The following is a 15,016-nucleotide window of genomic DNA, read 5'->3' as shown; positions in this document are numbered from 1 at the left end:
GGGTGACAGAGCAAGACTTCATCTCTAAAGAAAGAAATAAAAATTTGTGTATGTGTGGATGATTCATAAATTTACTGTTTTAAAAAACAAGGAAGACAAACAAATGATTTTTATATAAGGCAGAATCTGCCAGGGATACCAGGTGAAGAATGGGGTCCTTTGGGAGTTTGGAGGAGATAGTGATCATTATTTCATTCAGTGAGAGTTCTCATTAGTATTCTATCAAACTTATTTCTCTGAAAGGCTATTTATAGTATTCTACCACATATGGGTTTTTTTTGTTGTTGTTCATTTCTCAGACCTCTTAAATATCTGAAATGCTTATAAACGTAATCCCTACAAAAAAAAGTATCCAAAAAATAAAGTTTGAAATGAAACTGGTTGTCCTATTAGAAACATTAGTTGTTCAGAAATGCTTCATAAATATGCAAATATATGTACTCCTTATCCATCTAACTCCGCATTTCCCAAATTCGTTTGCACACAGAACACTTTTCATGGCACAGTCATCAAAACCACAGGTTAGAAAACAATGTCAAAGTACCTCAACTTTGAAGAGAAAATGTAATTGTTTCTCAAAAACTTTTGAATCTTGGCAAACTATATACAAACACATACCTTTTGGTTTATTAAAACATAATGTAGTTATCTAAAACCTGTAGCCTACACTCTTAAATGGACAGCCATTTTTACATAGCAATTTTGAATTATTTTCTTAACTCTATACTCAATTTACTTTTAAAATAACTAAAAAATGGTCTAAATTTGGTAATTACAACTTCATAGGTTGAAGTGTATATATATATATTATATGTATATATAAAATATATATTTATGTATTTTTTTTTAGAGGGAGTCTCGCTCTGTTGCCCAGGCTGGAGTGTAGTGGCACAATTTCGGCTCACTGCAACCTCTGCCTCCCAGGTTCAAGCAATTCTCCTGCCTCAGCCTCCCAAGTAGCTGGGATTACAGGTGCACACCACCATGCCTGGCTAATTTTTGTATTTTAGTAGAGATGAGGCTTCAGCATGTTGGCCAGGCTGGTCTTGAACTCCTGACCTCAAGTGATCCACCTACCTCAGCCTCCCAAAGTGCTGAATTGAAGCATATTTTAAGAAACTTAAATTATAATTTATTTGCCTTTGTTTTATGAATCAAAGTTACCTGAGAATCAAAGTTAAAATATACATCTGAAGTACAAGGAATGGATAGGAAAAACTTTCACGGAGAGGTGGTGTCCAGACCACACAGGTGGCCTGAAATCAACAAAATGCCCACTTTACATCATGTTTACTACAACAAACATATTTAAAAACCAGGGGTGAGTCTGTTTTAGTAATTTTAACACTAGGTTCACTATATCCCATTTCTGAGTGTCCGGCATGGCTTCTCAGTTTTTGAAGCTCTCTTAACGCATGAGGCCATTAAGTAGAGAGCAATTAACTACCATGTCCAGAAATCAGCAACAGATATATCAGACCCAGCAAAAGGAAACCCAAGGGACAAACAAGATTGTACATATAAGAGTTGTGAGAATTCTGTGACTGACCAACTAGATCCACAGTCCAGCTCTCAAGGTATGATCCTGGCATATGATCCTGGCATCCCAGGCTTTGGGATACATGCATGCCAAGACAAATACCTAAACAAATGTCACCTAGATCACTCGCAAGCACCAAGAGAGTTTCTACATAACAAGTATATTCGAATGAATATAAATACACACTTCGAATAGCTAAGATTGCCTCAGAATTTGTAAAATGTACCTTAAAAAAGGTTAAGTATATATTTTAAAAACAACGAGAAGTATTTGTGAATTACAAATGCGATGCATGTAATGAAAGTATTAAAGTTTCATACAAACTTTAAAATGACTTCTAAGACATATAGGTCAGAGTATTAGAAAAATTTTCCATCAACAATTCTGAAATTCTAGAAAGAATGTGAACTCTTATTACTTTGCAAGAGTCTTAAAAGTTATTGCTCATCTTCCAAGATACCAAAATTGTAAATGTTGGAAGAAGAATTATGATACATATAAGAAAGTCAACTTATACCAACAGTTTCCTGGCACACTAAAAGAAAAAGCTTTGTCATTATATCAGCACATTGTTGAATGACAATGCATTTGTTTGCTTTAAAATAATATATATGGCTTTCATGTGTAATTTTTATGATTCCTTTATCTAACTGATTTTTTAAAATTAACGCAACAGCAATGGATGAAAGTACTTCTACCCTGGCCGGGTGCGGTGGCTCATGCCTGTAATCCCCAGTACTCTGGTAGGCCAAGGCAGGTGAATCACAAGGTCAGGGTTTCGAGACCAGCCTGGCCAACATGGTGAAACCCCATCTCTACTAAAAATACAAAAATTTAGCTGGGCGTGGTGGCACATGCCTGTAATCCCAGCTACTCAGGAGGCTGAGGCAGGAGAATTGCTTGAACCCAGGAGGCAGAGGTTGCAGTGAGCCAAGATCACGCCATGGCACTCCAGCCCAGGCGACAGAGCAAGACTCCACCTTGAAAAAAAAAAAAAAGTACTTCTACCCTATGTAACCTGTGTCATAACATATTAAATATTTTGTTCCCAAGAGCTAGTAGTCAGAATCTCTCTCTTTTTCATTGCCATATCCTCAGCATCTAACAGAGCATGGACGTGGTATGTACTCAATATTTTGTTGAATGAATCCATCGTATTTGAAATAAGCTTCTATGAGCTCTTTTTTAGGCGGACTGTGTTTCATTGGGCTGAATTAGTAAGTTTCAGCATTTTGCACTACTGAACAGACAGCATGACGTAACAGAAAGAAGTGAGGGAGCAGGAGGCAGTGTCTTAACTGTGTCCCTGCTGTCAGGCTTGAGGCCTCTTTCATTGTTGTTAAGGGGAGTGCAATGCATACAAAGTTTCACTTAGGCAAGATGAGTAAGTTCTAGAGATCTGCTATACAATATTGTGTTAATACCGTATTGTACACTTAAAAATCTGTTAAGAGGGCAGATCTCATGTTACTTATTCTTACCACAATAAAAAAGTTGAATATATATGTTATATATATAAAATATGTTTTTATAAAATATAACTATAATTTTATCATTTATAAAATATAAATTAATATACATATGTGAGGTTTTAGAGGCAGACAGACATGGAATGGGAAATCCAGCTTCATAATGCAGCAAATGTGGAATGCGGATAAATAACTTAACCTTCTCTAAATTTAAATTTCATAACTTGTATGATGAGGCTGCCACCACCCACAAAAAAAGTTTACTGGGAATACATCAGATAATGTGCATGACGTGATTCAACTCAACAAGTACAGTATTTCCTTTTCTCTACAGAATATATGTATATGTATATATTTACTAAAAGTAAGGCAAGAGATTTCACGTTTGAAATTCTAGCTATTTAAACATTTCAATCAGTGTGATTAAAGTATCAACTTATAACACAAGGGTCTCTAAAATATTGTGAAGTCATAAGTAGTATACAATTACATATTGTTTTGACGAGTATATTTCCTTGTTCCTCTATAACCCCTTCTACTTCTTAAAAATTGCTTTCTAGAAAACAAACCTCTCCATGATTGAAAAAGAAGCACAGTACTGTAATAAGACCTCCTAGTTGAGTACCACTGTAAAAAAAAAAAAAAAAAAAAGAGTATACAATCAAAATTCATGGAAAATATAGTGAGCTTTTCACAAAATTACCTCAGAATTTAAAATCATAGTTTAAATCATATTTAAAACATAATAGTACTAAACCATACCCATGTAGTTGATGTTTAAATCCTGAATGTACAATTCTAAAAAGTGTACATATAAATTAATCTCAATTTTATAATTTATTATAGCTAAAACACTTTCTAAATAAAATACATAGGGTCATAGGGTGTGAACATAAAATACTTTTCTTTTTGTTTTTTTGAGACGGGGTCTTGCTCTGTTGCCCAGACTGGAGTGCAGTGGTGAAATCTTGGCTCACTGCAACCTCCACCTTCTGGGTTCTAACAATTCTCCTGTCTCAGGTTCCTGAGTAGCTGGGATTACAAGCGCATGCCACCATGCCCGGCTAATTTTTTCACTTTTAGTAGAGACGGGGTTTCACCATGTTGGCCAAGCTGGTCTCAAACTCCTGACCTCAGGATCCACCCACCTTGGCCTCCCAAAATGCTGGGATTAGAGGTGTGAGCCACCGCGCACCACCACATAAAATAATTTTTTAAGAAACAGACTAGCACTTTAGAGTCTAGATCACATCCTTTGAATACTCTGAACAAAGGTAAATTTTTATCTTTTGAAATTGGATTTAAGGGATTGAGAGATGAAGATTCTAACAGTTTCATGTACCATTAACTTATAACTGTCTAAACTACTGCAAATATTCTTTACTTGAGTCCCAGAGAAGCAATAATGCAGAATACAAAAATCAGATGAAAGATAAAAACCATTTCTTTTGATACTGTTGTTTTGTTTTTTTGTTTGTTTGTTTGAGAAGGAGTCTCGCTGTGTCACCCAGGCTGAGTGCAGTGGCGTGATCGTGGCTCACAGCAACCTCCGCCTCCATGGTTCAAGCCGATTCTTCTGCCTCAGCCTCCCGAGTAGCTGGGATTACAGGTGCCCACCACAATGCCTGGCTAATTTTTTTTGTATTTTTAGTAGAGACGGGGTTTCACCATGTTAGCCAGGATGGTCTCAATCTCCTGACCTCATGATCCGCCCGCCTCGGCCTCCCAGGGATTACAGGTGTGAGCCACTGTGCCTGGCACAAAAACAGAACTTTAAAAAAAAAAAAAAAAGAACATTTTTAAACCTGCCCAAACAATCTCAAAGCAATTCTTTTCCCTCACAATAACAAGCTTACATTTTTCTATATGGCATATAGAAAAGTGCATAAAATTTCTAGCTTATACAACTATATAAAGGGAACATCCATGTAGTCACCACATAATTAATTGAAATAGAGAAACGATTATACTGAGTCTCTACTTGCCAGCCTCCAAGATAAGAATCAGCTACTGACCTGATTTTTGAGATTATCAACATAACTCTTTCTATATACATATCAAACTATGATTTACTTTAATCTGTTTTTAAACAATATACAAATGGAAGAATGCAGTATTTTTAAAAATTCTGTACCTGGATTCACTCATTCAAAATTATATCTGTAAGAATCAACCATGTTGTGTGTAGCCGTATAGTTCATTCATTCTCATTATTGTATACTGTTCCACCATGTTAATAAACCAAAATGTATTCATTTCTCTGTTAATGGATATTTGGGTTGTTTCCAGTTTGAAGCTTTTGCAAATGATGCTACTATATTATTGTATGTACTTCCTAGTACACATGTGCAAGACTTTTTTGGGAATATATACTTTAAACTAGAATTGCTGAGTTACAAGGTATCTATACCTTCAACTTTACCAGATAATGTACACTGTTCACCAAAATAGTTGTACCAATTTATGTGTCCACCTGTGGTGGATGAAAGCTCCTTTATCAATCTATTAGATGTGAGTTGGTATTTCACTGTGGTTTGAATGTGTATTTTCTTCATGACTAATGATGGTGGTCAACTTTACATATGTTTATTGACCATTTGGTGTTCTTCTGGGAAATACCAGTTCATAAACATTTTGTCCATTTTTCTATCAGGTTGTCTTTCTTCTTTGTCTTCATCTTCCCACTCTAATATAAACTTCACAGGGACAGAGATTTCTGTTCTGTATTCCAAGCACCCAGAACAGTGCTCCAAGTCACAACAGGCTTTCAATAAATATTTATCAAGTTAATTAATGGAATTTCTGGATAGTAGGTGGGGTATATACTTTGTAAATATCTTCACTCACTTGGAGGTTTTTTTTTTTTTATCCTATAGTTCTTTTGAGGAACTGAAGTTCTTTTCATCCAATTTATCAGTTTTTCTTCATGGCTGGATTTTTGTGTCTTGTTTAAGAAATCATTTCTTATTCCAAGTGACTTCTGTATTATACGCTGAACACTTTATAAAAAATTTGTCTTTCATATTTGAGTGTTTAATCCAGCTTGGATTTATTATTTATATAGTTCCAATTTCTCCTTGTTCCATATGATCTCCCAATTATTCCAGCACTATTTATTAAAATGCCTGTCCTTACCCACCAATCTGCGATACCCACTCTTCCATATATCGAATGCCTTTAAATGTACATTTCTGCTTCTGGGCTGTACTCTATTTCAGTTACCCATTTGTCTATTCCTGTGCCAATATCATAGTGTCTTTTACATTAGCTTTATAATATAGCAACAATTGATAGTGCAAATCCTTCTTTTTCAAGAATACCTTGACTGCATTTGGCCCTTTGCATTTCTGAAAACTTTTAAATCAGCTCATCAAAGTCAACAAAAAATATGTTGGAATTTTGACTGGTAGAGCATTGAATCTATAAATCTTTTTAATATCAAGTCTTCAATCAATGAATATGGAATATCTCTCCACTTGAATTTTCCCAGACATATCTCAGGAATGTTTTAATCATTTTCCCACAGGTGTCATATATATCTTTTGTTGGTTTTATTCTGAGGAACGTCATGCTTTTAATGCTATTCTAAACAGCATCCTTTCAAAATTTCATTTTCTATTTGATCCTAAAGTATAAAATTTATAATTTTGAATTTTAATATTAATGTTTACATCTAGTAACATTGTAAATTTTCTTATTATTGCAAACATTGTATCAATCAACTTTTAAAATTTTTCTAGATATATGATGTAATCTACTTTTAAGAACACTTTTTTTTTTTTTTCAAGTTTTCCAATCCTTATACTTATCACTACTCTTCTTTTTATGTACTGTGCTGGATAGTATCCCTGGTACAACACTGACTTATGTTAATAGTTTTCGTTGATTCTATGCTAGTGTTTTTTATGCTGAAAACTTCCTAAAACAAAAAGTGTGTATATTTACTGAACTTTAAATTGACATAAGCCTATGAAAACTCAACAAATATTTGTTCAAAGAGTAAAAGCTATTAATTAACTTTAATTTTAAATGTTTTACACAACAAGAATAACCTTGTAAAGAAATCTGATGATTCAGCTAGGAAAATGTTCCACCGAAAGAAACAGAAAACCTAACAAAAGTGGCTCACACAATATGGATGTTGTTTATTATATCATTCAACAAGAAAATGAAAGATAAGTATCTGTTGGCATTGGTTCAGTAGCAGAAGCATGGTAGGCCAGATAGATCTCCTATGTTTATGGCCTTTCCCTTATGGTCACAAGATGACTGCTGCAGCTCTGGGCATGACATCCTAGTGTAATCAAAGCAGGAAGAAACAGAGAAGGGGCAGCTAAGTCTGTCCTTTTGTGAGAAAGGCAGATACTTTCCTAGATGTAACCAAAACCGACTTCACCTTAGTTTTCATTGACAAAAAGTAGCTGATATGGTTATCTCAGGGAGCAATTAAGTGTGGGAGCAAAACACACGACCATTGAAATTAATTTCAACTTATCACCTGAGACAGGTCTCACTGCTGCTTCATTGTGGTACTCTTATCAAGATAGGCTAGCAGATGTAAGTGCCCGCCACATGTGATACACAGTTTTTCCTACTGCTTTCTTAATTTCACCCTTAGAGAATACAATTAGAAATAAGCTGCTGTTATTGCTAATGAAAGATCTCCTCCAATGTTTTATTAATTTTACACATGAACTAGGAGATATTCCATTAAAGCCTTTGTTAGGAAATCTTAATTAGTTTTAAAAAAAAAAAAAAAAAACCCTTACAGGATAAAAGGGATGCCTTTGAGATAGAATTTTAGTGACATCTCCAGTTTCTGGTTACATGATATTGGTTAAGCTTCTGAAAAAAATCAAACAAATCCACAAACTTTCCTGATATGAATCTAATCTCGTTAATTTTCCTTTTCATTTAATCAACAAATATAAGCCAGTCTGTATAAGCCCACTGAAAGGTCTCTTAATTCAGTAGTAGTCTTACCTCAGGTATGCTCCATACGTGAAGAACAATCCCATCATTAGTCCATTTAAAATAAAGATTACACCAACATAATAGCAAGCAGGATCTCCCAATCCTTTGAAAAGATACAGATAATCAGTGTTTAATGAATATACGACTCTAAAGCAATTGGGCATAATTATCTCGGTGCTTTGCAATCAAGAGCTCATGAATTTGCTGAAAGCATTTGCTTTCCAGATTGCTGCTGTGTTTAATTCTTTACCCTTATAAGAGTTTTTGTGTGTGTGTGTGTATGCAGACACATATATATGTATGTGTGTATATATATGTGTGTATATCTACACATACACATATGTAAGCTCACCCTTATTGAGGTATAATATAGTTACACTTATACTTAACACTTTTTATAACTGCATTTGTACTTTCCTCTAAAGAATTACTATTACACTGTAATGATTTGTTGGGGATTCACATTTATTAGCTGATGCTGCTAGTGGTTAAGTGTCTGGAACTGTCTGTAGAACCACTTAATGAATACAAAAGAAAATCCATTGCATTATTTTTATCTGTTGCTAGGCTCTAGGAAGAGTTAAGGTATGGTTTTGACTTCAGGATACAGCTTTAGTCTATACGAAATGATCCAGTCATTTGATCCATTATCATGTATAGCTAGAATCTTAGTATATTCCATACAGAAGATCGTGCGTGTGTGTGGCAATACGTACTTTACGATCATCCCACATTTTTCTCAGAACAAGTTTATGACATTAGCAGATATAAAAATACTTTTCTTATGATTGAGAAAACAGAACATAGAATACTCAACTTGTCAGAGGTTATTTCACTTTAACTGGCTGGAGCCAAGGTCTGAAGGCTGGCCTTCTGATTCCCCCTGCCTCTCTGATCACTCCTCTAAGTCAGTTCCAGTAACTTCTCTTGTTTTATTTACCACTCTTCGACACTGGACCACCTTAGGTTCTGTCGTATGCCCCCTTCATTTCTCCATCTGCATATTCTCCATAAAGAAATTCTTCCACATCCATGGCTCCAATGATCTATATACAGATGACTCCAACTCTACATTTAATCCAGAACTTTCTCCTTATTCTCATACCCAGATAGCCACTTCATGTCCCCACTCTGAGGTGTCTTAAGTACCTCAAATTAATGCATACACAATGAAACATAACAATACAAACCTGCTGCTGTTCAAATGCTTCTTACCATTCAAAGGAGCTCAGTTACTTAAGCTAGAAACCCAACTGTGTTTCACATGACTCTTCACTCACCTTCCCCTCCCTTACCAAACAATTACCAAGTCTCGTCCATTCTACTTCCAAAATCTCTCTCACACCCAGGCATTTCCACATTATCTTTCCTGCAGTCACTTGCTGAGAATAGAGGAAGTCTCCTGCCTGGTCTCCCTGAACCTACTTTTGTCCCTTTTCTAATATTCTTTCCATACCATTGACTAAATAATGTTTTAAAATGAAAATCTGTTAAAATTCTTCAATGGATAAAGTATAAAATCCTTCGCCAGTGCACGCCTTTCATGATCTGATCCTTCCTTATATTCCCAGCACCATTTCACATCATTTTCTTCTCCATTGCTTCCAGGAATTCTAGCCTTCTTTCAGTTCTCTCTTGCTTCAGGATATTTGAATATGCTATTCCCTATTCTTAAAATACTTACCCTCTCTTACTCCTAATGTCGGGAACCTTATTTTCTTATTTGTAATATCCATCACAGTTGTAACTGCTAACAGCCCCCTTACAGCATAAACTCAATGAGGGTAAGGCTCCACGCCTAGCTGGTTCATCTCGGTGTGCCAAGTGCCAAACACGAACCTATCACTTATCGGGAATGTAACTAACACCATACTTAGGTGATCATTTTCACCACTCAGACAGGGTCACACCTTCTAGCTGACTGAATCATTGCTAAGCCTCTCATTTTATGAGGCAGTTTCTCCAATCCTTTACATTGTACACAAAAAAGTATAATTGCCCCTCAAACATCCTCATCAATTCTATTTTTACTGAGGGAATTAGTAAAAAATGTAATGAAAATAGATTTGGTTCATATTCCAAGAGTTGAATGTTGTTACAAACAAGTCTAAAAATTTATTCATAAAATATAGTAAGTCATGTTCTTAAGAATTTGAAGAAATAAAGAAAAAAACAACAGTATTAGTGTTATGAAAAGAGATACATGTGGCTCTGAATGAGAGTCTCAAGGGACAGCACCGTACTTGAATTGTAAAAGTGCTGAAATGCAAACATCTTAAATGGAAGTGACCACTATGTATCCTGGAAAGCTGTTAGATGATTCCAAAAGCGGTTCTTTGACAAAGAAATCAATGTAGAATATAAATAGGAAGAGTTTTATTAATACTAGTCATGAACTATGAGCATATATAAAAAAGTAGTATTTCTAAATCTATTATTGCATATTTATGCAATTTTAAATTTTTAAAATATGTATGCATAATTAAATTTATATTAGTTATTACAAATAGATATTTGACTGCTTAATCTACCCTCAAAATTTATATATTGAAACTACTCCAAGACACATCTTTCTGTATCTTTGCATTCTGAAACAGAAGACTAACTTATAGTCAAAATTGCTACAATGGGATATGTTAATACTCAAATTCCAAACTTTATACTCAAATTTGTAAGTACACAGCCTTCTCAAAAAACTACTTTAAAATGTAAAATACTCATTGAGGTGAGTCACTGCTAATTTTTTTAAGTGAACAACAGTATTTTACAATAATTCTTAAAAGTGAATCATATTATTAAATGTTGATGAATGTTTACAAATGACAGCATGTTTGGAAGAAACATGCCTTCACAGCTTTGAACTTCATTAAGAGGTTCTATTCTGGTGACATTCCAGCAGGTCTTAGTCTCTAGTCCAAATAAATTCATTATTCCCATTAATGTGCAATACCAGGAGCCTATGACTACCTTTAAAAAGACTAAAAAAAAAGAGATAATGGAGGAAAATACATTCTCTTCATAATGATCTTTCCAAAGTACCATTTTGTGATGGTTGCCTTAGACATTATAAACTCTGACAATTTAGATCATTTCACTTGTGAATCAGTCACTTCAAAATTATAGATTATGCTTCTATATAGAAAAATATTACATATGTGGTAACCAATTCTGTAATATAAATAATAGTAACTGTTAAGTCAATATAAAAGTATATAATTAAAATATGGTGATTAATAGAAAAATACAAAGATTTATAGAAACATTTCAAAATTCATTTCATTTAGATCCTTGAATTTATTCCTTCATAAAATATATAAAATATATTATAAAAACTGGAACATAATGGAATAATATCACCCGTATGCATTACCACTTTAACCAAGCAGAAGATTTAATTAACCAGTTGTTTCCAATCTGCAAGCTATTTGTAACATATTCAAAGAGAAAGGAAAAATAACCACAAAAAAATTTCTAACAGAATGTTTATGTCTCAGAGGTTTTTAAAAAATAACATTATACATTCTGGAAAACTAATGTGAGATCACTGGGGGAAAAATAAAAAAATAAAGAGTTGAAAAAGGAAAGTAAGCACCTCTAAGAGCTAACCATTTTTAATATTTTGGTGATTGGCCAGGCGCCGTGGCTCACGCCTGTAATCCCACCACTTTGGGAGGCCAACGCGGGCAGATCACGAGGTCAGGAGTTCGAGAACAGCCTGGCCAACTGGTGAAACCCCATCTCTACTAAAAATACAAAAATTAGCTGGGCATGGTGGCAGGCGCCTGTGATGCCAGCTACTCAGGAGGCTGAGGCAGGAGAATCACTTGAAATCAGAAGGCAGAGGCTGCAATGAGCCAAGATCACACCACTGCACTCCAGCCTGGGCAACAAGAGTGAAACTCCAACTCAAAAAAAAAAAAAAAAATGTTGGTGATTATCTTTCCAGTCCTCCCCCTAGGCATTTAAAACATGAAATTAAGAGTTACTCAATACTACCTAATGAGATCACATTATCAATGTTAATGTAATATATATCACTAAACATCGTAAACATCTTTCCACGTCTCACAAGCGTAGATTTATTATGCAGCTTGATATAGTAGGAAAAGTATAGCTTTGATGTCAGAATTGAACTGAAATTCTGACTCTGCAAGTTACAGTTTCTATGGTTTCAAGAAATCCTTCAACAGCTGTCAATCATTTCATCTCTCAAATGAGTTTAATAATAACTATTCTACAAGAGAAGTGAGATAAGAGCTCACATATATAGTCATGTATGTCCTAAGTATAGTGCTGGCATATAGTATGCAATGAATGCTTTTACCTTTTTAAAACATTCTGTTCTAAACTCACATTTTTATTTGTAAATGAGAAATTAATCTCCTGTGAAATTAATCTCGCAGGGGGAGCAAGGCGACGGTTGCCGGGAAGCGCGCGCCACCCCTCCCTCCCATTCTTCGTCCTCCCCTCGCGCGCCACCCGTTTTTCCCTCTTTCTCCGTTAATAACAGCTGGGTGGCTGGGGGAGGAGGGAAGGTGGCCCCGGCGGAGTCTGGGCGGGCGCCTCCCGCTCAGCCGCCAGCCGCCTTGGGAGCCGGAGGATAGCGGCGCTAGCAGCGGCCGCCCGACAGGAGGCTGTGCCGAGGCTCGGGGCGCCGAGCGCAGCAGCAGAGAGCACCAGCGACCCGTTGTGGCGCACCAGAAGCAAAACCAGCGGCAGCCGCACGGCCAACTGAGCCGCCCCTTCCTGCTGGAGCCAGCGAGGGGTGCGCGCAGCCGGGACCCCTTCCTCTGCGCGTCTCCTCGTTTCCCCCGCCCGCGTCAAGCCGCCACCCTCGCCCGCCGCCCAGAGAAGGGGGCGCCGGGCGGCGGCCCTGTACGCGCGGGGGCCTCTCTGGACCGGCCGCGGCGCCTGGGCCCTGCTCTCTAGCTCCCGCGCTCACTCCTGCCCTCTGGGCTCTCCGGGCGCAGCGCGCGGGCCGGGCCGGACCCTGCCCGGGCCGGACCCTGCCCGGGCCGGGACGGACATGAGCGCCAAGCCGAGCGGCCCGACAGCAGTTAACAGTCGCACGCGCGCGTGCTCGGGCTCAGATCTACTTTCCAGTAGCAGCGGAGGGGCCAATGGGACCGCGGGCGGCGGAGACGCTCTGACCGCCGCTGCGCGGAGGTTCCCGGCTCAGGTGCCCAATGCGCACCAGCTCAGCGCTGCGGCCGGCGCCGCGGCGGCTTCGGCAGTCCCGCGCAGCCGCTGCCTCGGCGGGGCCGTGGGGAGCGTGGCGTCGGCGGCCCGTGCGGCGCAGTCCTCCTTCAGCATCCCGAACAGCAGCGGCGGCCCCTACGGCTCGCAGGACTCGGTGCACAGCAGCCCTGAAGACGGCGGCGGCGGCGGCCGGGAGCATCGGAGTACTGCGCCCGGTGATTGGCTCCTTACCAGCTCTCCTCTCGCCGCACATGTTTGGAGGTACGGACCCCTCTCCGCGGGCCCGCGCTCTTTCCTCCCGCGGCTGCACGTGGGTTGTGGCCGCCGGCTATTTTTAGCCTTCTTTTGTCCTTCGCCCGGGGCGCCGGGGGCTGCTGCCAGGCCCAGCCCCCGCAGGTCTCCATCCTGGGAAGAAACCCCCGGCACTTAACTGCTGCGGTGCGGCTGTCGCGTAGAGGCGTGGTTTGGTTTTTAAACATCGTGAGCACCCTCACCTCAGCGGCTCCCCGGTAGAGAAAGTCTCTTTTTCAGAGAGATGACTGGAGCAAATGTTGTTTTACAACAAACCGACGAAACAGCCCTTATGGTTGTGGCTTTTAGTACCGGGAAGTCAGGAGGAGACCTGTTGCTAAATGTAGTTCTATCTGGGGACTCAGTGGGGAACAGTTTTTAAAGGGCAAAGGTCAAAGGGTCTCGAATGAACGCTGAGTTACCATCTTTGGACCGACCTTTAATAAAAAGCTGTAATCCTTAAATCTGTGTCAGTCCCACTTACTATGTCACTTTAATTGGAGGAAAGCGTTAATGAAAAGTTTGTTTTTAAACCCCACTGAACCGCTACTTAAGGTCACAGTTAATGTGAGTCCTGCTTAATTTAGAAAGCATTTAAAAAGTGGAAAAGTTTCCTAAGGAAGTAAAAATTTTGCAACTCTGCCTACAAGGTACAGTAATTGGCTAGGTTCTTTTGAAGAGCAGTGTTGACTAGAGTTAAGAAAAAGTCAGTTGTGGAAAATGGACATTTTTAATAGCAAAATGATGTGCTTTACTATAGAAACAGGAGGAAGGGTGCGTTGTCCTGGGAAAAGTGAATTCTACTTCTTCAGTTATGTTTTATGCTGATCTACTTTATTGCAAAACGCTAATAGTAAATGAATCAAGACCACCTCCCCTCCCCGATTTATGAAAATAAATACAAATATAGAAGATAAGCATTCCCATTTCATCGCATTATGCATCCGATATTAGAAGAATTCGCAGCTGAGCACAGATTAGCAGCGAAAACAGCATCCCCTACATTTTTGTGCCTCTTTTACTCATGTGTTTATAAACGTAGGAACTTTGAGTGGAGACTTAGTAAAGTGGAATACGTAGTAATTTATCTGTTCTGATGTTCTGTACTATCAGCATACACGCCAGCATAAATTAAAAATAAGAATGTCATGTTTAATTTTTCCCATCTTTTTAGTAACGCTTTGCACATTCAATATGGAATGACGCTTGACTTTTAATTAGCTACCTTGTTTTAAATTAATTTTTGCTTCTTAAAAATATTCATCCCTCTTAAAATTGGGCCATTTTTAAAAGTCATTTGCTTTTGAGTAAAAGAACTCTCCTGGTGTCCTTAAAGTGATTTGATCACAACTAAACAGTTGAAGTTGCTGTAGTCCACATTGAAGAATATAAAAGGCAGATTCTGAGAATTGGTGATTAGTGTGAGATTGAAGGGCAAACTGGTTTTTAATATTTATCTTTATCTTTTTAAAGTGAAAACTTGCATTTAGCAGTTATCAAAAGATGAATAAGTTCGCTAAAGAAGGGTGAATAGGAAAAGCCT

The 15,016-nt window shown here is 38.0% G+C and overlaps 1 protein-coding gene and 1 pseudogene across 3 annotated transcripts in view; one reads left to right on the top strand and one right to left on the bottom strand.

Moving 5' to 3' along the window:
• LOC126950061 (probable C-mannosyltransferase DPY19L2) overlaps positions 1–13,705 on the bottom strand; it is a 66,806-nt gene extending 53,101 nt beyond the window's left edge. The window contains exons 1-3 of one of the 2 annotated variants that reach the window (XM_050783214.1): positions 13,414–13,689; positions 7,993–8,086; positions 3,579–3,636 (exon numbers count right to left, since the gene is read on the bottom strand). In XM_050783214.1, the coding sequence (XP_050639171.1) occupies positions 3,579–3,586 (8 nt within the window). In that variant the 5' untranslated portion in view covers positions 3,587–3,636; positions 7,993–8,086; positions 13,414–13,689. Of the gene's footprint in view, positions 1–3,578; positions 3,637–7,992; positions 8,087–13,413 lie in introns of both variants that reach the window. The other variant, XM_050783216.1, reaches the window with a different exon arrangement.
• The window catches only part of LOC126950060 (E3 ubiquitin-protein ligase ZNRF2-like), a 47,660-nt pseudogene continuing 45,637 nt past the window's right edge, over positions 12,994–15,016 (top strand). The window contains exon 1 of the transcript XR_007724044.1: positions 12,994–13,443. The product of XR_007724044.1 is annotated as an E3 ubiquitin-protein ligase ZNRF2-like (transcript). The remainder of the gene's footprint in view (positions 13,444–15,016) is intronic.

The sequence above is a fragment of the Macaca thibetana genome, chromosome 3 (assembly GCF_024542745.1).
Source record: "Macaca thibetana thibetana isolate TM-01 chromosome 3, ASM2454274v1, whole genome shotgun sequence".
NCBI lineage: Eukaryota > Metazoa > Chordata > Mammalia > Primates > Cercopithecidae > Macaca > Macaca thibetana.
This window is presented reverse-complemented; position numbering and strand designations above follow the sequence as displayed.